Source organism: Schistocerca gregaria, chromosome 5, assembly GCF_023897955.1.
Source record: "Schistocerca gregaria isolate iqSchGreg1 chromosome 5, iqSchGreg1.2, whole genome shotgun sequence".
NCBI lineage: Eukaryota > Metazoa > Arthropoda > Insecta > Orthoptera > Acrididae > Schistocerca > Schistocerca gregaria.
This window is the reverse complement of record NC_064924.1, coordinates 248,673,388-248,697,514: the sequence shown is the minus strand read 5'-3', so window position 1 is coordinate 248,697,514 and position 24,127 is coordinate 248,673,388. Positions and strand designations below refer to the sequence as shown.

Below are 24,127 nucleotides of genomic sequence, written 5' to 3'. Positions count from 1 at the left end.
GGAGGCATGCCAGGGCAATCCGTGCAGTTGTGTCAACTACTGTTTCAAGGTGGCTTAGTGGCTAACGCACCTGCCGCGTAAGCAGGAGATCCACGTTCGATTTCCTACCTTGGTGTAAGTTTTCACTTACCGCTCCAGTCTGTATACATAAAATCATGTCTGTACGACTCCATTAAAGTCTCTGAAATTATATCATTCCACTTGTAAAGTGAAATAATAATATAGGAGTGTAGCCGAAGTAAATAAGGCTATGCTGTCGAAATTAGGAAATGAGACTAAAAGTAGTGTATGTATTTTGCTATTTGGTTAGAAACTATTTGACGATGGCCGAAGTAGAGAGGATATAAAACTCCGACTGGCAATAGCAAAGATAGACTTTTTTAAAAAAGAGGTATTTGTTAACTTGCTATAATTGTGGAGAAGGACCAAATGGATGGTGATTATATTAATTATGCAGGACAGACTAGCTTGGAGGGCTGCTCCAACCAATCTTTGGACTGAAAATCACACCTGCATCACCAACAACAACGTCGAACACGACAAACTTTCAGTGTCCTGATTGTATTCCTATGAGAACAGAGGCAACTTCCAAATACAGGCAGGCCTAAGCTAATTGCACTCGCAGCACCGTATACTGTCAAGAAGTAGCGAGATGCTTTCGTACTCTTCTTTCTGGTGAACAGCGTGTCCAACCTGTTTCCGTTGTTTAACGCCGCCTTCAGATTTGCTTTAGATGATAGAACAGTCGCCCTCCCTTAAAAAGTATTCCTGATGATAAGAACCAGTTAACATTGATTTTGATATACCTATAAATGGGAAAGATTGTTCCATTGGAAATCTAACGAGAGTGCCCGAAACATTTTAAAATGCAATGTAAAAATTTTCAACGATCAGTGTCCCTACAAGTTTCGTCTATCATCAAACTTCTCTATAGAAAAAGATATGTCCTAAGTCTACAGTTTGTCTTATTAGTGTAACCAGAGAGAAGTTGAGGATTCTTCATCAAATATAAGACTTTACTAGGACAGAGCAGGCCGGCCGGAGAGGCCGAGCGGTTCTAGGCGCTAGTGTGGAACCGGGCGACCTCTACGGTCGCAGGTTCGAACCCTCTCTCGGTCTTGGATGTGTGTGATGTCCTTAGGTTTAAGTTCAAATGGTTTCTGAGCACGATGGGACTTAACATCTATGGTCATCAGTCCCCTAGAACTTACAACTACTTAATCCTAACTAACCTAAGGACATCACACACATCCATGTCCGAGGCAGGATTCGAACCTGCTACCGTAGCGGTCACGCGGTCCCAGACTGAAGCGCCTAGAACCGCCTTGCCACACCGGCCGGCAGGTTTAAGTAGTTCTATGTTCTAGGGGACTGGTGACCTCAGAAGTTCAGTCCCATAGTGCTCAGAGCCACTAGGACAGAGCAGCTAGTGAATCAAGGTTTCTTAGTTGCATGTGACTATTAATTGACTTGCACATTTGGTTCTCTGTCGAGTCTGAATATGGACTGTCACGTACATTTGTTACTCTGCAGCTTGCAGAAACTGAAAATATGTCACAAAAATAATTGTGTGTTTGATGTAAGCAGGCTACATCAAATACATAATTGAGAGAAACTATGGTCCAGAGACCTTTCCAAGTCTCAGACATGTATGACGTACATATGCAGACTGAAGCGACGAATGAAGGCCGGAATTCGAAATTTTATTTCTCTAATCTGTGAGTGAATGCCTAAGGGACCAGACTGTTGAGGTCGTCGGTCCCAAGACTTACCCATTGCTTAAACTAAGGACTCGAATCTGAAAGTGTTGTTAATAGAAATTCTCTGTTTAAAGTAGACTGAACTTCATGTGACTGCTTTAGTCTTTAATAAAACTTGCATCTGACTGCGTATTTAAATGAACTGAACTCTGACTGCATGAAAATATTGTTGGAAAATTAATACTCAAAATACACATCTGACTGCATGAAAGTTTAGTTGTTAAAATAAATGAAAGTCACCAACCTGCATCTGACTGCGTCTGTGGACTTAGCTCGTGTACTCCTTCCCATTTAGCCGATAATGAAACACATCCAGCTCATCCGTAGTGCAATGGCATGAAATTGTCATTCTAGGTAACTTTACTCATTTTGGCCCTGTTTGTTACTTAATAAAAACTCTGTCCCGATCTGAATAATTTGCCAACTGTGCAATGGCATATAGATTATTTTACTCTGATAAATGAAATTATTAGCTTTACTTATGGGAACTTTAATGTACCTTTTGGTTCAATGCAAGCACAGGATACGGAAAACGACATAAGGTGTGAGATGAAACACTAATTTTATCTAAAAAATATTTATTGTCCTAACTTTTAAGGCACATGTGAAAAACTAAAAAACTTCTATAGCATGGATTTACGAGAAAGTCTCACAAAACGCTTATTGCATCAACAATGGGATTTCTATCTAGCTTTTAGACATTATTTAACCAAAGACAACCTATTTTATTAATTATTCTTTCTAGTTTCCCCAGGTATGTGCCGAGGTTCGCTCAATATATAGCTTATTATGTGCGTAGTGTCAATTCTTACTTTGATGCTGTCACGACCCGGCTGAATCACGTATGCTGTCTCTGCGAATCTCCTCACCACTACTCAAACTTTTACCGCGTGCACCAGCTCTGTTAGCTGTCAAAGATCTTACTACTCGAAGATGTACTACTCGTCCAACCTTGCGGTTGGGAACTATGGACAGTTTTCACTGGCTCTATCCTGATCGAATCTCAGCACACACCTTTCAAACCTTCGGTGGGAAGGGCCACGTGAGATTGCGCCAATAACCGCGCGGTCAGGGAATTCGAACCTGAGTCTCTTCCTCACTAGGCAGACACGCTAACTAATATGCCCCAGTGGCATTGCATAACTGCACAGACTACCCTAGCATGCCTCAGTCTCACAGTCCAAATTTTCATTCACACCTCAATTCGAACTGAGGAGTCAGGGGTGCTACGATAGTCCATGGAGTTGTGTAACGCCAATGTGCCCAGATGGCATAGTGGTTAGCACATCTGCCTAGTGAACAAGGGACCGGTTCGAATTCTGACCCTGGTACATATTTTTATTCCTCGCTTCAGTCTGCATATATGTAAAATAGTAAATATGAATATGATGTATCTGATAATACAGTACTTGGTTGTGGTACAGCTTCGCGTCAGCTGATTCAGGAGTTAAAAAAGAGCATGGATAAAGAGATGAAAGAAATAGAGGAAAGATGGGAAACTGTACGGGAAGTTTGCTGTATTGCTACTTCAGTATTTTGCCATGTAATTTCAGGTAACAGGGTCAGAGTCAGCTTCAAATTTAAGTCTATTACTAAACACTCGCCAGGCAGGTCGTTCGATGAGACACGGAGTGGCCTCCAGATCTGTACAACACTGTTCATCTCTGAATATTAACAGAGTCACGCCATAATGGCCTTGTGTTGACAGCAAGATAAATCAGCTGACAAGTGACAAAACAAATGGACAAACTGATACTGGAAATAAAACTTGCGGCTAGAGCATTAAGAGGCCTTATCTTGCGCGGCTAATGATGCAGAAACTATGCGATAAGCGAGTTTAACTAGTTCTTGAACGGCTTTTGTCCAACTTTGGTAACGCTGGATGTCTTTTTTTGCCGACATTTCATAATTAGCTTCGCTTGTGAAAGAGACTAAGCTACAGAGTCATTCGCTGCATAAAACATTCGATTAATATGTTCATATGTAGTTAAATATATTCTCCTTCGCGGCCGAGGAAGGAAGCAATTGTTTGACAGCCTTCGATCTACAAGGGAAAAAGAAATTATGTTTCATTGATCCTAATCACCAGACTTTGAGCGATTGTTTTGCTGATATGAGTCAGAAAGCTGGACTGCTGGTCTTTGGCAGTCACATAAGGTAGAAAAGAGACAATGTTGATGAAAGTCGTCAAACTAGTTGCTATAAATTTGTATGAAAAAACAACAGGCACGTGTATTCGAGTACACATTCGCATTTGTTATGAATTCCAATGTAATTTTGTGTGGAATGTGGCTTGAAATATAAAGTAAATTCTGAAATATACTGACCATTTAAACAGAACATTATAAGACGTTCAGTAGTTAATTGCTTTTCTACCCACTTGAAAATAAAAACACCCACCAAACACCGCACAAACTCCCCAACAGTCTCCAAGCACACGTGTTCGTCAGGTACAGTAAAATAAATTTCTGGCTAAACAAAAAGTTAATTTGTGCTTTTCTTAAAAATACCGCATTAGAAGTCAGCAGGATTTAGCGTCTGAAACCGTTTGACCAGCGGGTCAGTGAGAGGAGGGTGTTGGTCCTATTAGCCATCTGCTATACTGGCTGGAAAGCTGCAGCTCTGTAGAGATATTGGTTTCAGTGACTCTTTCCCTCCTTCAAACCAGGAATTCTCGAAATGACCTGGGTCTGCTGTCTTCTCAGTACTGCAAATAAACTGCAAATCTTAGTCCAATCCGAAGATTCTGAAATACGTTAGCAAGCAATAGTGTGGGAGTGTTAAAGCGCCAGACCATACACAAAAAAACGCCTTCTCGCGGAGGAGAGTAATTTGGGGAAACTTCTCAACTTCTTATAATACCAAAAATATGACAATCAAGTGATTGAAGGAAGTCAGCAGTAAATGTTTAATATTTGTAATTTGCGAAATATTGGGATAGAAGTTCCGTCTCAAAACAAATTCAGTAAAGGGTGGTATCAGTTCAGGTACTGTTACAGCAAGCATGAGCAATTTAGGTAACATTAAAAAAAAAGGTTAGTCATAAAATTACTCTTACTTGAATCAGGAACATATTACTTGGTTCAAATGGCTCTAAGCACTATGGGACTTAACATCTGAGGTCATCAGTCTCAACATATTACTTGATCTCTGTAAGTAGCGATTGTCTCACTAAAACAGCCAAATATGGAATTCAGCAGAATGGAATTAGCAGCCTAGAGAAAATACAACGGACGTAGCTTGATTTCAAGTTACAATAATTCAGGCTAGTTCTATAAAAGGATAAGTGAACAAAATTTAAACAACAACACCTAAATGGCTTCAATTAAAACGAAGATAGTAAAAATGAACCTAAATTAACAGGAGTACTTACAAGTAAATTAGAGCAAACCAGGGAAAATAATAATAGATGTCAAACTACCAACAGGGCCCAAGCACGGCAGACAGAATAACTGTGGCATAAAAGATTTTGGCAATGTAACGTAGCTGCGTTTTGGCCGGTAAACTCTTGTAATGAAATCGGAGTTAAATCTAAAACAGCACACACATACTACAAAGAATGTATAAGGCGCAGCGGATAGCTCAGAACTATTGTTTGTGTTGTCTGTACACTGTGGTAATCACCAAACAAGCACAAGAATGCCGGTGACTACGGCTCAATAATCCCAGTTTGCTTCTGAATTCTTTATACACAAACAGGGGACAAATTCCAATGTCTTCTCCCACCAAACCCGAGCGACGCACTTCTCTGGCGTGTAAGTAGGTAGAAAAGAAAACCACAGAGCTGTTCAAAAGTGATATTCAACTTCATCAGACGCATATAGCGAACATGTCCCACGTGACTCGTAGCACTTGTCCTCGATGGCCGTCCTCTAGTTACCGGTGGAAAAGGCTGAGAGCGAGCTCACGCGCATCGCCGCTGTGCCACAGAGGACGCGTATGCCCCCTGGTGGGAAGTGAAGGAGACTGTGGCTGCTTACCCACACAGAGAAAGAGATTAAATTGCGCTTTCGATTTTACATCGAAGAATCGCATAGGTCAGAGTCATTCACATTTAATATGCACATACAGGACCATTGCTATTCGTGTTCCAACAACCACGAAAGTCGCATTACTTTTACATTTTAATCCCTCATTTACGCCACATGATCCTAGGCAACAACGCTATCTACAGTTTCCTTGGACTGTTAAGTGCCAACATTTACTCATTTACTTTCATAACGAGGAGGAGGAATGGCCTCAAACAGGATCCAGCCGAGACGCCATAATCCAAGTTCTTTGAGAATTAAAGAAAGGACAGCAACTATATAAACGGTGCAATCAAATATCTAATCCTCCGCATTCTGATGGTGAGAGTGAAATAATGATTGGGACTTACTGCAGCAACCTGTCCAGATTGTAACATGAACAATGAGTGTGTCACATTCGATTGGCATTAGATTGGTACAGTGTTCTGAATCTCTTAACAAAATCTAAAAAACTTCTGTAAAAACGACTCGAGGAGGATAGTTAAGATTTCAACAGCTCCTTGACGTCATTAGAGATGGAGCACCAAGAGTGAATGAAGGGGAACCATTCCAACTTTCCCCTAGAAGTGATATAGGGAGAGCAAGATAAATAAAATTGAACCATCTACACAGAGTTCACTATTATGCGTCTACATATGTACTCCGAAAGCCACTCTTAAGTACATGGCGCAGAGTAGTTCGTATCATTATTAGGGATTTTTGTACTATTCCTTTCACGTACTGAATTAGGGAATAATAATCATCTACATGCCTTTGCACGTGAACCAATATGTGTCACTTTTTTTTTGGGGGGGGGGGGGGTGAGGCATTTACCCGAGGTATCTGAAGGTGTTGCACAGTCTTCCTCGAAGGAAGACACTGGAGAAGGAACACGAGTTCGGGTTCCTGCAGAATGGGGAGCGAAATCGGCTGTGTCCTTTCCAAGGAATCATCACGATATTCGCCTGAACCTATTCAGGGAAATGACGGGAACGCTAACTGTCTGGCCCAAGCGTGATCACTCGGAATGCGAGTCCAATGTCTTACTACAATGCAATTTCGCCCCACATTTACCCTTGAAAAAAATGTTTTCCAAATTAATTCCAACGAGGTTTCGCTGAAACTACGTAGTCTTTCCTTAAAGAATTAATATGTGAGATTCCTGAGCATTTCTGTAACATTTTCAGAACGACTTTACCGTTTTGTCGTTAACCTAGCAGAACACTTTTGAATTAATTTGATTTGTATCGTCATGTCTCCTTGATAAAGACTCCGAACGCTGGAGCAATACTCTGAAATTAATCGCACTAACATCTTATATTAAATTTGGTTGCACTTTTCCTGATCGTTAACTTTTTTTTCATTCTTAGTATTATCCCTAAATATTTACATAGAATGACGTTTTCAAGATGTCCATACACTATTTTAATAGGTTGCTATCACGTTCTTTCTTTTCAAAGACATTCCGTAGCATCTACCCACATTTAAACAGAGCTGCCATTCATTACAAGAAGCGAAAATTTACTCCAGTTCTTTCTATCTCGTTACGATCGTACAACGACTATATTTCATTGGGAACAATGACTTCGTCACCGAACAAACTTGTAATGTCGCTGACACTGTTCGATTATGAGTCAAATGGTTTAGCCACTGCGCCACCTAGCCGAAACCTCTTATCATCATGCACCATGTAAGTTATGCATCTCGAGTGCTAAGAATGAAGTGAAATCCACACAACTGTAAATAGGAACTTCCTGGCAGACTAAAAGAATGTGTCGTATGTGGATTCTAACTCGGGAACTTTGTTTTTCACGGCCAAGTGCTGTAACGTTTGATCTATCCATGCACGACTCACGACCCTCTCTCACAGCACCTAGAATTACCCCCCCCCCCCTTCCCCAGTTTCTTGTCTCCTACATTCCAAAATTCAGAGAGGTTCTCCTACGTACTTTACCGGGCTAGCACTCCTGGAAGAAAGGATTTTGCGGGTTTGGCCTAGCGACAGCCTAGGGGAATTCATTTAGGAAACAATCCCAACATGTTCGTTTCTTCATCACGAATGTCTCACGGTAGTTTTAAGTACGTTCATTCTGCAGCGAGGTGTGTGCTGATTCTGAGGATTCTGGCATATGAAAAATGTACGCCGAACACAGACTCGAACCTCGGACCCCTTCTCGCTAAGGTGCACATCCAGCTCCATCGTCAGATGATACGAGAGAGACGCAATTGATAACGGTGTGGCTTCCTGTTAAAATCACAAGAGCGTACGTTCCCTGAGCAGTCAACCAATATATAGCTTCCATCTACGTACACTATGTTATCAAAAGTATCCGGACACCCCCAAAACATACATTTTTCATATTAGGTGCCTTTTACTGCCACCTACTGACAGGTATTCCATAGCAGCGTCTTCAGTAGTCATTATACATCGTGAGAGAGCAGTATGGGACGCTCCGCGGAACTCACGGACTTCGAACGTGGCCAGGTGACTGGGTGTCACTTTTGTCATACGTCTGTACGCGAGATTTCCACACTCCTAAACGTCCCTAGGTCCTCTGTTTTCGATGTGATAGTGAAGTGGGAACGTGAAGGGGTATCTAAAGCACAAATCGTACAGGCCAACCTCGTGTTTGACTGACAGCGACCGCCGACAGTTGAAGAGGGTCGTAATGTGTAATAGACAGACATCTATCCAGACCGTCACACAAGAATTCCAAACTTCATAACGACCCACTTTAAGTACTATGACAGTTAGGGGAAAGGCGAGAAAACGGATTTCATGGCCGAGCGGCTGCTCGTAAGCCACCCATCACACGGGTAAATGCCAGTCGACGCCTCGCTTGGTGTAAGCAGCGTAAACATTGGACGACTGAACAGTGGAAAACCGTTGTGTGGAGTGATGAATGACGGTACACAATGTGGAGATCCGATGGCTGGGTGTGGGTATGGCGAATGCTCGGTAAACGTCATATGCCTACATTGATGTTATAAGCACCTTCTTGCTTCCCACTGTTGAAGAGGAATTCGGGGATGGCGACTGCATCTTTCAACACGATCGAACACCTGTTCGTTATGCACGGCCTGAGGAGGAGTGGTTACACGACAGTAATATCTGTGTAATGGACTAGCCTGCACAGAGTCCTGACCAGAATCCTACTGAACACCTCTGGGATGGTTTCGAATAATGACTTGGTGCCAGGCCTCAAGGACCGACTTCGATACCTCTCCTCAGTGCAACACTCGGTGAAGAATGGGCTGCCATTCAGCAAGAAACCATCCACCACCTCACTGAACGCAAGCCTATGAGAGTGGAAGCTGTCATCAAGTCTAACGGTGGGCCAATACCACACTAAATTCCAGCATTACCGATGGAGGGTAAGCAAGTCCTGTTAAGCCACGTGCCCGGACGCTTTTGATCACATAGTGTATTTCTTGCGTGAAGACCGTGAAGTTACCAAAAGTCGTTACGTTCGCGTACCATTCGCTATAGTAACATACACGACAAAGCAGCTTGGAGAGAACGTATCTAGTTGAAGTAGACGAAAGGAAACCAGAGAATCTCACGAAATATGCAGAACAAGATGCGAAGGTTGAAGTTGTCTTTAACACCTTTTTCTTACATAATGTCAAAATAAGGTGGTCCACAATAATAGGAGGTAAGAAGACACAGTGCACTTCGTATAAAAAGCAATTTTCTGGCACAATGACAAGGACAGAAAATGAAACTGTCTACTGGTTCTAAACTTCAGCTGAAGATCATTTTGCACTCTTTTGCCCGATTACGTCGTCCAGCTGTTTGTGAGGTTATAGCAGCAGGAGTTCCCTCTGAGTTGTCGAAGAAACTCTCTTGCTTTCCGCAGAACTCAGAGATTTAGAAAGTTAAGATTTTTTGTGTTAGGTTAGTGTAGTCGAATTTATAAGTGAAACAATAAGATGTGTGAAGGTATTACAAAAGCCCTCCGGTCACCGCTTGTATACACCCAATTCCACATCACGAAAATTAAGAACTTATTTACTGAATGAGATGGATACGTCCTGAACTAATCACAATATCACGCACAGAAGGTTTACAAGCATGTTACCAGCCAGGGTAGCTGATCACGGTAACGCGCTTCATCCTGGACTCGGGAAGGCGCGCCGGCCCCGGATCGAATCCGGCCGGCGGATTAACGACGACAGCCGGTGTGTCGGCCAGACTGGATGTGGTTTTTAGGCAGTTTTCCACATACCGCTAGGTGAATACCGGGCTGGTCCCCACGTTCCGCCTCAATTACACGCGTCGCAGACATTTGAAACACGTCCGCAATATTTCACGATTTACATTAGACGGAGACAGTTGGGGTACACTGATTCCGTCCTGGGGGGTACGAGGTAGCGACAGGAAGGGCAGCCGGCCATCCCTCAAACTAACATGGCCAAATCCGTTGTAGCCACGCCGGCCCTGCGATCGCTGCGAGACTATGGCGTAAGTGAAAGAAGAAGAAGAAGAAGAAGAAGAAGAAGAAGAAAGAAGAAGAAGGTTTAAAAGCATGTTAGTTGAGTAATGTAATGGACGGTGATCATATTAAAATTAACACTGTGAGTGCATTGGGGGTAAGGAAGGGGTATAAGCGGCTGAAAAAAATGGTTCAAATGGCTCTGAGCACTATGGGACTCAACTTCTGAGGTCATCAGTCCCCTAGAACTTAGAACTACTTAAACCTAACTAACCTAAGGACATCACACACATCCATCCCCGAGGCAGGATTCGAACCTGCGACCGTAGTGGTCTCGCGGTTCCAGACTGTAGGGCCTAGAAGCGCATGACCACTCCGACCGGCTATAAGCGGTTAAGACAGTGGTATTACAGGGAGCTGCGTCCTTTCAAATCCTAACCCACCAATCTATAATGTCGATAAATCACCTGTGTTGAATTCTCGAAGTGTTTCTTTGAAAAGAACACGACCGCCTTTTAGGGCCATACTTGTTAAATGTCTGCGCGGTATCCTCAACGACGGGACGGTGAATCCTGCTGTTTTCCATATTTTTACACTAAAGTGTGTGAAAAACAGGATTCCGCCAGGCAGAGGCGGGAAGAAAGCAAGAGGATTATGCAGCTGGCGCATCCTGTCCCGCGACGTCACCTCCCGTCTGTGAAAGAGCGCAGCGAGGCGACTGAAAAATGCAGATGTTATGGGCGCTTAAGTAATCCGTGATAACGGAGGAAGTAAGTCCGTAGGTCAGCCACTTGCCAGTAAACTTATCTTCCCTCCGTGCCGAGTGCTTGCACTGATCTGCAGGCGACGCTTCACGCTGCAGTTCAACTCGAGGCTTAACCTCACTGTCTGTCGGACTTAAACAGATTCTCTAACACGTATATCGTGTCGCTAAGGTACATAATACATCCAAATGTTACTGAATAAGCAGAATAAACAAATGGATCACAAGTAGATCTACTAAATGGTGAATGGGAACATACTGACGTAGCAGTTCGGTTTCGTAACGGGTGTGAAATAAATGGAATCTCGCACAGGCGTACTCTGGTACACTGGGGTATTTTATGGATAGTAAACATCATTTGATTAAATCATTCACCGTTAGTTCAGAATAACTTGCTGTTACACCAGAGTAGTGGTGTGCAGTGCTATTCTGCTGTTCTTCCTCTGAAGACCGAAGCTGTATTTGCCGGGGATAGAAAAGTATTTCCAGGAATTGTCGCGTCTGCTGTAGACGACAGTTTTGGTGTGTCCAAAACTGAAGCAGAAGACGCTCTCACTGACGTTGACGATACCACATTCTTCCTGTTTTACGGAATGACTCCATTCTTATGCATAAAACGTTAATGACAGAACTAACACCAAATAAAGAAATTTCAACGACCAGAAGAGTTTGCAGTAGACGGATCTCTGCTTCTGGACGGGGATCGTAAGAGAATCCATACCATAGTCACCTGAACAAATGAAGTGAAATCTCGATTACCATTAATCTGGACTGGACTCCAGAATAGGCAACCACTCTATTAATTATGTTCAAAAATGTTCAAATTTCTGTGAAATTTTATGGGACTTAACTGCTAAGGTCATCATTCAATAAGCATACACATTACTTAATCCAAATTATCCTAAGGACAAACACACACACCCATTCCATAGGGAGGACTCGAAGCCGCACAGTGGATGACCTCAGCGCCTAGACCACTCGGCTAATCCCGTGCAATTCTTAATCACGAATTCGAGTCAAACTCAAGGCTGAATTTCTCAGTGATCACTGCGGGAGGTCAGCGAAAGTATCAGAAGAAAGTATGTCAAAGTGATGACGAACAACAACAAACAGCAAAATGGTTCAAATGGCTCTGAGCATTATGGGACTTAACATCTGAGGTCATCAGTCCCCTAGAAGTTAGAACTACTTAAACCTAACAAACGTAAGGACTTCACACACATCCATGCCCGAGGCAGGATTCGAACCTGCGACCGTAGCAGTCCCGCGGTTCCGGACTGCAGCGCCTACTACCGCACGGCCACCACGGACGGCAACAAACAGCAAATATCAGATTATTATAGCCCACAGTGCATGTCTTTAGACGTATGTCAGGTTTATTACTTCGAGCGAGAAACGGTAATAAATATTTTGGTATCAAATTTGGGTATGTATATCAGATATATTGGAAGTACTCCTCAAATATTTGCTAAATGCTTCAAATCATCGCAACAAGGTGCTATGTAATGGCATAGAAACGACTGTGTACATCACCGTGTCCCGACGAATCGTAACGTTCGTGTCTAGCATGACATTAAAGCAACTACGTTTTGATAGAACATATTGAAACACTTCAAATAGCTCTGAGCACTATGGGACTTAACATCTGAGGTTATCTGTCCCCGAGACTTAGAACTACTTAAACCTAACTAACCTAAGGTCATCACACACATCCATGTCCGAGGAAGGATTCGAACCTGCGACCGTAGCAGCAGCGCGATTCCGGACTGAAGCACCTAGAACCGCTCGGGGACAGCGGCCGGCTGTTATAACAATATCTGATAGTGTATGAATACTAGACATACAATGATGTTAGTGATTGATACGGTTGTAGTTAAGCATTTAGAGCAAATAAATTGGGATAGCACTGGAAAGTCGTAATGCGTCAACTCACTACGCTATGTTTGCCCGGAGGTAGACCTGTATACGCGTTGTGTCTGTAGACTCCTACTTCACATATAGCATATTTCCAGGCTGGTGGATTTTTACTTCGACATTTGTTTCAGCACTATTACCTACTTGTCAAGAACTATCAGCTGTCATTAAAAATCTGGGAATCTCCTATTTGAAAAATGAAGCCAAAAACAAAGAGCGTTATGTGTCATCCCGGATTAGAACAGATTTAAGACAAAATCTGAATATCTTTAGGACACTGTGAGATATACGCTACTTAATATCACTTACCGTATATTTTGTTTCGAGATGTTCGCCATGAAACAGTAGAAGTGTCCTTTACAATTGTGTTTGTCCGAAAATGAGAAAAAAGTGAAGCATCTTATTCACCACAGTCATGAAAGTGGAAGTGGATAACTAAGATCATTAAATTCTGATACTTGATGTAAAGTTTTCTCCAAACGACTTTCCAAGAGGAAAAGAGAGTATAATATCTAATGGGGTCACCAGTAAGTGATCTTCGCAATATCTGGAAGTGAGAGCTGAACACCCGAAAATGTTTATCATTATTGTTTTGTATTTATTTATTTTTGACTAATTATTTGTGAAGGGTCCATGGATATAAAATGTGGGGCAATGCTATAGTCGATACGCCTCATGTATTCGAGGAAATATGAGTTACATACAATATGAGAATATTAAAATGTACTTTCTCTCTAGATAGCAAATTCAATTTCTCACTGTTCATTCATTAGATACGTCACATGAAACTGTGAAAAATTAAAAAAAATACGAAATAAAATCCAGAAATAAAATGGTGTCTACTTTTTGAAATCAAAATTTTAACCACTTGTCAAACCAAACATATAGAGCTCAAAAATTAGTGATCTCATTAATGTCTTAACATCTCTAATTATTAAATAGTAATGTGCCAGATCGTTGCAGTGTGCATATTGAGCCAGAATGACAGAGTGTTCTTAAATTGCTGAAGCTTCATATAAATAACGTTTTTTGTTTAATGGAAATGATTCGAATTGTGTCCCCTGTAATCAGAGCAAATTCTTTCTTCTAGAGACCATAGTCCACGAAACTGTTTTGGTGCTATTTTAGCGACACGGTGTGTGTAGGCCAAAATCTCATTGAGCTAAAACATCAAAAAGCGCTGTAGCCAATACTGATTGTCGTATCTAGTATTTTTTCAAGTGTGGAATGCTGTGATGCCTCTTTTGTAGCCATAACAACGAAGTGTGAAAGAGTTAGGTACTCTTTTTACTGGTCACCGCGGGTACCTCATCTGAACGGTAGAAGGTGACAGCGATCCGAGAGACGAAGCTGCCTCTCTGCACGCTACGCAGCGCCACAACACTGTGCCGGTGTAAACACGGCGGATGTGGCGGCGCGCGCGCACCAGCTGCCGGCTGCACAGAAGCTAACAAGTGTTACCTGAGCACGCGGCGGCGCATGTCTGCGGCGGTGGCTGTGGAGGAGTCGGCAGCGATCAGCAGCAGCAGTCGGCTCGGAGAGAGCGGTGGCGCGCGACCGGCCGCGGCGGCTGGCCCCAGCGCCGCATAGCACTCCACTTCACTCCACTGCGCGTCCCGACCGACCGACCGACCGGCACTTTGCAGGCAGCGAGCGAGGCCCGCGCGGTCCGCACACAGACTGCCGCCTGCCGCCGCAGACGCCGCCGCCGCCGCCGCCGCCGCCGCCGCCGGGTCACGTGCCGGCCCCCACCCTCTCCTCACGCCCCCTCCCCTTCCGGCGGTCCATTCACTCCGTCCGACAGGGCCACCGCCAAAATCTTCGCGAGCGCCAGTTCGGGGAACCGGCCGAAGGCGCTGTCTGAACCTTGTGAAGCATCTCGTACCTCTTTCGTGGACGGCCACAGTGCTGCTCAGAAGCTACAAACTCCTATACTTCTGCTGTTTAACCAATAAAATTTAAGGATTCTGTCGACACATACGTTCTTTTAAACTGATCAGTACCGAACAATATTCTTCTGCGATGCAATCATGTCAGATGATCTATAGTAGGACCACTTTTCTTGATTCACCGAGCGAGGTTCAGCAGTGGTTAGTACACTGGTCTCGCATTCGCCCAGATACAGGTTTTCGGTGATTTCCCTAAATCGCTTGAGACAAATACCGGTCTAGTTCCTTCGAAGGAGTACCGCCCTTATCCTTTTCCGTCCTTCCCTAATCCGAGTTTCTGCTTCGTCTCTAAATGGCTCTGAGCACTATGGGACTTAACTTTTAAGGCCATCATTCCCCTATAACTTAGAACTACTTAAACCTAAGTAACACAAGGATATCATACACATCCATCTCGAGGCGGGATTCGAACCTGCGACCGTAGCGGTCGCAAGGTTCCACACTGTAACGCCTAGAACCGATCGGCAACCCCGGCCGCAGCTTCGTCTCTAATGAGCTCATTGTCGAAATGACGCTAATATTCAATCCATTTTTCGTTGATTTACGTTAATGACTCTCTCTTAGTGTGAGAGCCATTCTAAAAGTAAAGAACGTTTCTTTTTCCAAGATAATGGTAGAAAATAACTTGGCGGCTACTGTGTACATAGAAAGCAAAAGAGAGCTTACGAAAAGCTACGTTGGATGTTTAAATTAGAAGAAAAAAATGGCTCTGAGCACTATGGGACTTAACATCTGACGTCATCAGTTCGCTCGAACTTAGAAATACTTAAAGCTAATTAGCCTAAGGACATCACACACATCCATACCCGAGGCAGGATTCGAACCTGCAACCGTAGCGGTCGCGCGATTCCAGAGTGTAGCGCCTAGAACCGCTCGGCCACTTCGGCCGGCTCGAACGTGGTGTTATAGCGCACGGGCGATGGGGCACAGCATCTCCAAGATAGCGATGATGTGAAGATTTTCCCGTACGACCATTTCACGAGTGTACCGTGAATATTATGAACCCGGTAAAACATAACATCTCCGACATCTCTGCGACCAGAAAAAGATACTGCAACAACGGGACCAATGACGACTTAAGAGAATCGTTCAACGGGACAAAAGTGCTACCGTTCCGCAGATTGCTGCAGATTTCATTGCAGGGCCATCTACAAGTGGCACTGTGCGAACCATTCAACGAAACAACGTTAATATGAGCTTTCGAAACTGAAGGCCTTCTCGTGTACCCTTGATGACTGCACAACACAAAGCTTTACGATTCGCCTGGGCCCGTCAACATCGACATGGAACTGTTGATGACTGATACGTCTAGATACGACTCTGACAGGTGAAACGTACGTAAACATCCGGTCTGATCGCCTGCATCCATTCATGTGCATTGTGCATTCCCACGGACTTGGACAATTCCAGCAGCACAATGCGAACCCCACACGTCCATAATTGCTACAGCGCGTCTCCAGGAACCATCTTCTGAGTATAAACACTTCCGCTGGCATCCAAACTTCCTTGTCATGAACATTATTGAGCATATCTGAGATGCCTTGTAACGAGCTGTTCAGAAGAGATCTCCACCGCCTCGTACTCTTACGAACTTATGGACAGCCCTGCAGGATTCATGGTGTTAATTCCCTCAAGCACTACTTCAGACATTAGTCGAGTCTATGCCACGTCATGTTGCAGCACTTCTGGTTACTTGCCGGGGTCCTACACGGTATTAGGCAGGAGCATCGAATTATCAGTTTAATAAGTCACAGCTGCAAAACACTAACGGGAATTCATTACAGACGAATGGAAAAACTGATAGAAGCCGACCTCGGGGAAGATCAGTTGGACTCCGTAGAAATATTGGAACACGTGAGGCAATATTTACCCTACGACTTATCTTAGAAGAAATATTAAGGAAAGGCAAACCTACGTTTCTAGCATTTGTAGACTTAGAGAAAGCTTTTGACAATGTTTATTGGAATACTCAAATTCTGAAGGTGGCAGGGGTAAAATACAGGGAGCAAAAGGCTATTTACAATTTGTACAGAAAGCAGATGGCAGTTATAAGAGTCGAGGGGTATGAAAGGGAAGCAGTGGTTGGGAAGGGAGTGAGCATATCCCCGGTGTTATTCAATCTGTATATTGAGTAATCAATAGAGGAAACAAAAGAAAAGTTCGGAGTAGGTATTAAAATCCATGGAGAAGAAGTAAAAACTTTGAGGTACACCGATGACATTGTAATTCTGTCAGAGACAGGAAAGGACTTGGAAGCGCAGTTGAACGGAATGGATAGGGTCTTGAAAGGAGGATATAAGATGAGCATCAACAAAAGCAAAACGAGGATAATGGAATGTAGTCGAATTGAGTCGGTTGATGCTGAGGGTATTAGATTAGGAAATGAGGCACTTAAAGTAGTAAAGGAGTTTTGCTATTTGGGGAGCAAAATAACTGATGATGGTCGAAGTAGAGAGGACATAACATGTAGACTGGAAATGGCAAGAAAAGCGTTTCTGAAGAAGTAAAATATTTTAACATCGGGTATAGATTTAAATGTCAGGAAGTCGTTTCCGAAAGTATTTGTATGGAGTATAGCCATGTATGGAAGTGAAACGTGGACCATAAATAGTTTAGACAAGAAGAGAATAGGAGTTTTAGAGCTGTGATGCTATAGAAGAATGCAGAAGATTAGATGGGTAGATCACATAACTAATGAGGAGGTATTGAATAGAATTGGGGAGAAGAGGAGTTTTTGGCACAACTTGACTAGAAGAAGGGCTCGGTTGGTAGGACATGTTCTGAGGCATCTAATGGTTCAAATGGCTCTGAGCACTATGCGACTTAACATCTTAGGTCATCAGTCCCCTAGAACTTAGAACTACTTAAACCTAACTAACCTAAGGACATCACACACATCCGTGCCCGAGGCAGGATTCGAACCTGCGACCGTAGCAGTCCCGCGGTTGCGGACTGCAGCGCCTAGAACCCCACGGCCACCACGGCCGGCTCTGAGGAACCAAGGTATCACCAATTTAGTACTGGAGTGCAGCGTGGAGGGTAAAAATTGTGGAAGGAGACCAAGAGATGAATATACTAAGCAGATTCAAAAGGATGTAGGCTGCAGTAGGTACTGGGAGATGAAGAAGCTTGCACAGGATAGAGTAGCATGGAGAGCTGCATCAAACCAGTCTCAGCACTGAAGACCACAACATGAACAACCAGTTTCTTTGACTATTCATTGTTATTTGCAACTTTGTGGACGTGTTTGTAAGCAGCGACCTCTGTCTGCATATGTAGCTTCACAAGTCAGGCGTAAGGCGAGTGACGGAGGATTCACGGCGAGCTCGCCACCCGCTGGAGGTCAACCTCGAGTTATCATACGTCGCTGAATTCGCAGCGTCGCACAGCCAGCGTCGTGTGTGATCGACATGAACCCTGCCATCCCAGCACATTCTAAACCAGGTGCTTTGTACAGGAATTACAGGTTATGGATAGACTGAGTGATCTTGAGTGTCTCAAACACGGAGAGGATGCTTTGAAGACGTGTACCGTTGGCGCCAGTGAATCTTTTCGCTTTTTCCACATAATACAACTCTATGAAAGTTGAAATTATATAGAGGGAACTGCTACAGTGTTGCACTTTGCTGTAAAAAATACGCAATGAAGCTACAGTTTTATTCAAAGACATTTATGGCATTCACATCACCTCGGTTTATGATGGTGCCATGGACGTTTCATCGTTCTTAATACGGATGTGATAACAATGGACAGCAGTTCATGTTCTGCAACTTGCTCCGGGTGCTGGTCACAAGATTAATAAGGAGTTGTTGTGGAAGGGCGCTCCATCCTATCACCAGAGCGGTTGACAGCACAGCTCGATGGAAGTAACTGAATATCGTGTTGCTCCAATAGCTCCTCTACTTGCGCTGTTCGACGCGACCCCGCCTTGTAATCCATAAAAATGAAGACACATCCAGGGAAGGAGTACAGTGGGTTTGCCGTCTTTCAAGGAATGCTTTCTGCTCTGGAATGAAATTTTCACTCTACAGTGGAGTGCGCGCTGATATGAAACTTCGTGGCACATTAAAACTGTGTGCCGGACCGAGAGTCGAACTCGGGACCTTTGCCTTTCGCGGGCAAGTGGTAGAGCATTTACCCGCGAAAGGTAAAGGTCCCGAGTTCGAGACTCGGTCCGGCAAACACTTTTAATCTGCCACGAAGTTTCATTCTGCTCTCATCCCATCCGGCACGCGCGGGATGCGTTTGGGAGATCTAATGCCTGTGGTCGAGCGGTTTTAGGGGCTTCGGTCCGGAACCGCTCTGCTGCTACGGTCGCAGGTTCCAATCCTACCTCGGGCATGGATGTGAGTGATGTCCTAAGGTTAGTTAGGTTTAAGTAGTTCTAAGTCGAGGGGACTGATGACCTCAGATATTAAGTCCCATATTGCGTAGAGCCATTTGAACCATTTTAGATGTAATGCATCATGTTTGTATGCAACAACAACCATCCGGCCGTTGTCAACCACGCTGGTAGAAGAATATAAAGCCCTACCACTCCCTGTTAATCTTGTGACCAGTATGGGAGCACGGATTGCCGTCCATGATGATTACACACACTATTAAGAACCGTGTGCCGACTTTTGTAATGTCCAGGAGACTATCAAAACAACTGTGACTTCATTGTAATGATTTTCCTTCAATAAAAATGTCATTTCCCTTCGTCTAATTAATTGCTTATTTCTTTCAGTTACCTTCTGTATTATGCTGCAGCAGTTCTTACCATGTAATGTCTATCTTTGATTAAGCAGTGTTACTTGGCAGTGACAAATCATGCAAAAGTTACTTCCGTTTAAGCCTTTGCGTAACAGTGTAGTTTGCTACTTGTGAATTGCATCTGCAGACAGGCTTCATCTATCTTTCTACTAGTGCGCGCTCAGCTTATCTACACCACTAGGTAAGTATTTTTGAGTCTTCACTCTGAGATGGCTTTCTCTCACAATCGATTTTGCGTTGAGAATGCTGTTAACTGCGATTTAAGATTTCCTACAGTAAGAGTGGAGATGTGTTTACCCTGATAGGACGTTTTCATTTAACGATTTACTATACATCGCGAGCCAGAACTCCACCGACAAACTTTCAGAGGTTTTCCAGGGATACCTGCTGAGTATTTTGATATAAGGAAACCAATGTCTCTGGCAGCTCGTTTCTGTGAAAGTAGCCTCAAAACAGTGGAGCCTGTAATATGCAATAACCAAAATGTATAACACACAACACTGAGGAATGCAAAGAAACACGAACGCTGTTATCGAAGTGCGTTTAGCGCCTGTTCTGACACTATGCGATACAGGACGTAACATATGCATTATTGTATGTTCTAATTTTGGGGCGATCTAGATTAAATTGAAAACAAAAGTAAAGTGCTTCAAAAAACCCCGAATACATTTGTAACGTTTGTACAGCATTATTTAGATTACCCGTTTCGGCAAATGTTGTCATCTTCGGATCTGTAAGGCACAGATCGAGTTGTAAGCACAATGTGTCTATACAAATCAGGTATGACGTAGTTATGTGACTTTCTTTTTTTATACAAAATATGGATATATAAACACTACACTTCTAAGAATCTCGTCCATGTGCACAATATATTGTGCCGCATCGTAAAAAGACATTTAAAGAACATGTAAAGCGTAATATATCGGCATGTCAGAAGTAAAACTACCGGTACATAAAATATCATGCATAGCGAACCGATTGTTCATTCTCATATTCGCTTAGCAGCCAAATGAGGGCTGAGATCCGGGAGTAAACATTGTAGATGTTATGAGCATCCAAAACGTGGCACTATATCAGTAACTAACGGCAATACGTCGTACTGTACAACGCATAAGTAAAAATACGTATCCACAAAATGGTTTAAAATGCAAGATGTACAGTTTTACCATCCAAGGACTCATCCAAATCAGAGAACATAAGAAAAACAAATCTTTTTTTAGTTACAAAGTAGTTGTCAAAAATTGTTTAAAACTCATTAAAATTTTTGCATATCTTGGTATACAATATTATTACAAAAAGGTACGGCCAAACTTTCAGGAAAAATTCCTCACACACAAGTAAAGAAAATATGTTACGTGGACATGTGTCCAGAAACGCTTAATTTCCATGTTAGAGCTCATTTTAGTTTTGTCAGTATGTACTGTACTTCCTCGATTCAGCGCCAGTTGGCCCAATTGAAGGAAGGTAATGTTGACTTCGGTGCTTGCGTTGACATGCGACTCATTGCTCTACAGTAATAGCATCAAGCACATCAGTACGTAGCATCAACAGGTTAGTGTTCATCACGAACGTGGTTTTGCAGTTAGTGCAATGTTTACAAATGCGGAGTTGGCAGATGCCCATTTGATGTATGGATTAGCACGGGGCAATAGGCGTGGAGCGGTACGTTTGTACCGAGACAGAGTTCCAGAACGAAGGTGCCCTGACAGGAAGACGTTCGAAGCAATTGATCGGCGTCTTAGGGAGCACGGAACATTCCAGCCTATGACTCGCGACTGGGGAAGACCTAGAACGACGTGGACACCTGCAATGGACGAGGTAATTCTTCGTGCAGTTGACGATAACCCTAATGTCAGCGTCAGAGAAAATCTGCTGTACAAGGTAACGTTGACCTCGTCACTGAATGAAGAGTGCTACGGGAGAACCAGTTGTTTCCGTACCATTTACAGCGTGTGCAGGCAGTATCAGCAGCTGATTGGCCTCCACGGTTACACTTCTGCGAATGGTTCATCCAACAATGTGTCAATACTCATTTCAGTGCAAATGTTCTCTTTACGGACGAGGCTTCATTCCAACGTGATCAAATTGTAAATTTTCACAATCAACATGTGTGGGCTGACGAGAATCCACAAGCAGTTGTGCAATCACGTCATCAACACAAATTTTCTGAGAACGTTTGGGCAGGCATTGTTGGTGACGTCTTGATTGGGCCCCATGTTCTTACACCTACCCTCAGTGGAGCACGTTATAATGATTTCATACTGGATACTCTACCTGTCCTGCTAGAACATGTGCCTTTACAAGTACGACACAACATGTGGTTCATGCACGATGGAGATCCTGCACATTTCAGTCGAAGTTTTGGTACGCTTCTCAATAACAGATTAGGTGACCGATGGATTGGTAGAGGCGGACCAGTTCTATGACCTCCACGCTCTCCTGACCTCAACCCTCTTGACTTTCATTTATGGAGGCATTTGAAAGCTCTTGTCTACGCAACCCCGGTACCAAATGTAGAGACTCTTCGTGCTCGTATTGTGGACGGCTGTGATACAATACGCTATTCTCCAGGGCTGCATCGGTGCATCAGGGATTCCATGCGACGAAGGGTGGATGCATGTATCCTCGCTAACGGAGGAGATTTTGAACATTTCCTGTAACAAAGTGAAGTCACGCTGGTACGTTCTGTTGCTGTGTGTTTCCATTCCATGATTAATGTGATTTGAAGAGAAGTAATACAATGAGCTCCAACGTGGGAAGTAAGCGTTTCCGGACACAGGTCCACATAACATTAGTTTCTTCCTTTGTGTGTGAGGAATGTTTCATGAAAGTTTGGCCGTACCTTTTTGTAACACCCTGTATATATCCACATTTATTATTTAATGTATTCACAAAGTAGCCGAACTTATGGCATGTTCAAATTAAATACGTTGATAAACAAGTCGGAAAAGGCCACATAACGATTTAAAGACTGAGAATAGATACAGTATAGATATTTCTCATAAAACTTTCTTTTCTTTTTACAATGGCAACGAAAAAAGAGTTAACTGCTGTATTCCTAACGACCACATGCAAGTAATTTATGACACATTCTAAAGAAATTGCAGTATGAATCCCAGGTACAACGCAATTTATGGCTAGATCTAGGTGGAATTTAATCAGAAAAATGTATCTCTTATAAAGTTATCTGAATTTCAATTCCTTGCAATACAGGACACTATGGTTCATGATGTGGGTTCCTGTAGTCATGTCCTTGTTCATGAACCACGGGCAACGTGTGAGTGGCTAAGTAAGCTGTCCCAACAGTCGGGATACCAGTTACTTTGGAATAAGGCTGGGCATCTCGGACATATTCTGAGTCGTGGTCACCTTTGTGCTCATACGGCAAAGACTACCAAATCCACCGGTTAGTCCCTCAGCCGTTAGGGGTAAAACTCAATGGGACTCGGGGCAAATAAGGCTAGCAACCGGCTTCCCAGGTACTTTAAATATAATGCTGGCAACAATCAGAGCAAAATGCCTCGGAGCTGTGGAGGTGACGGAGTTCCGCCTCTAACTGACTCCTAAGATACGACTTGGCAAACAAATGGTAATGAGATGGGGAGCTATTAATATCAATGGGGGCTACTCTGGGAAGAAGGTAGAGCTGGCAGAGATAGCAAGTAAGATGGGGCTGGACGTTTTAGCTGTTAGTGTCATTCGGTTAAGGGGTGAGAAAGAAGAGGAAGTGGGAGAATACAAGGTCTACCTGTCAGGAGTCAAAGCAGGAGTACCACAATTGGGTGTAGGGCTTTACATCAGGAAAGAAATGGAACTCAGCGTAGTTGCAATAAGGTATGTAAACGAACGACTTATGTGGATAGATTTGACAGTGTCTAGCAAGAAAATTAGGATTGTGTCAGTATATTCGCATTGTGAAGGGACAGACCAAGATAAGATGGATAGTTTTTATGAGGCACTCAGTGATGTAGCTGTTAGAGTAAAGGACAAGGACAGTCTTCTGCTCATGGGTGATTTTAATGCCAGGATTGGAAATCGAACAGACGGGTATGAAAAGGTTATGGGTAAATTTGGAGAGGATATGGAGGCCAACAGGAACGGGAAACAACTCTTGGATTTCTGCGCCAGTATGGGCTTAGTAAACCTTTTTAAAACATAAGAACATTCATCGGTTTACTTGGGAAGGCAGGGGAACCAGATCTGTCATTGACTATATAATAACAGATCAGGAATTCAGGAAGGCTGTGAGGGACACACGTGTATTCAGGGGATTCTTTGATGACACTGATCATTATTTAATCTGCAGTGAAATTGGGATTGTGAGGCCGAAAGTGCAGGAGGTCAGGTTCATATGTAGGAGAATCAGAGGGGAGAAACTTCAGGGTAAGAAAATCAGGCACAAGTACATAACAGCGATCTCAGAAAGGCACCAGTTAGTTGAATGTAGTCAATTACAGTCTCTGGGAAAGGAATGGACAAGGTACAGGGACACAGTACTAGAAGTGGCTAAAGAATGTCTTGGAACAATAGTGTGTAAAAGTAG

The 24,127-nt window shown here is 43.3% G+C and overlaps 1 protein-coding gene across 1 annotated transcript in view; it reads right to left on the bottom strand.

The window, feature by feature from the left end:
- LOC126272046 (thrombospondin type-1 domain-containing protein 4) overlaps positions 1–14,563 on the bottom strand; it is a 2,052,781-nt gene extending 2,038,218 nt beyond the window's left edge. Inside the window, exon 1 of the mRNA XM_049974560.1 lies at positions 14,342–14,563. Within this exon, the coding sequence (XP_049830517.1) occupies positions 14,342–14,361 (20 nt within the window). The 5' untranslated portion in view covers positions 14,362–14,563. The remainder of the gene's footprint in view (positions 1–14,341) is intronic.
- Between the last annotated feature and the right edge of the window lie 9,564 nt (positions 14,564–24,127).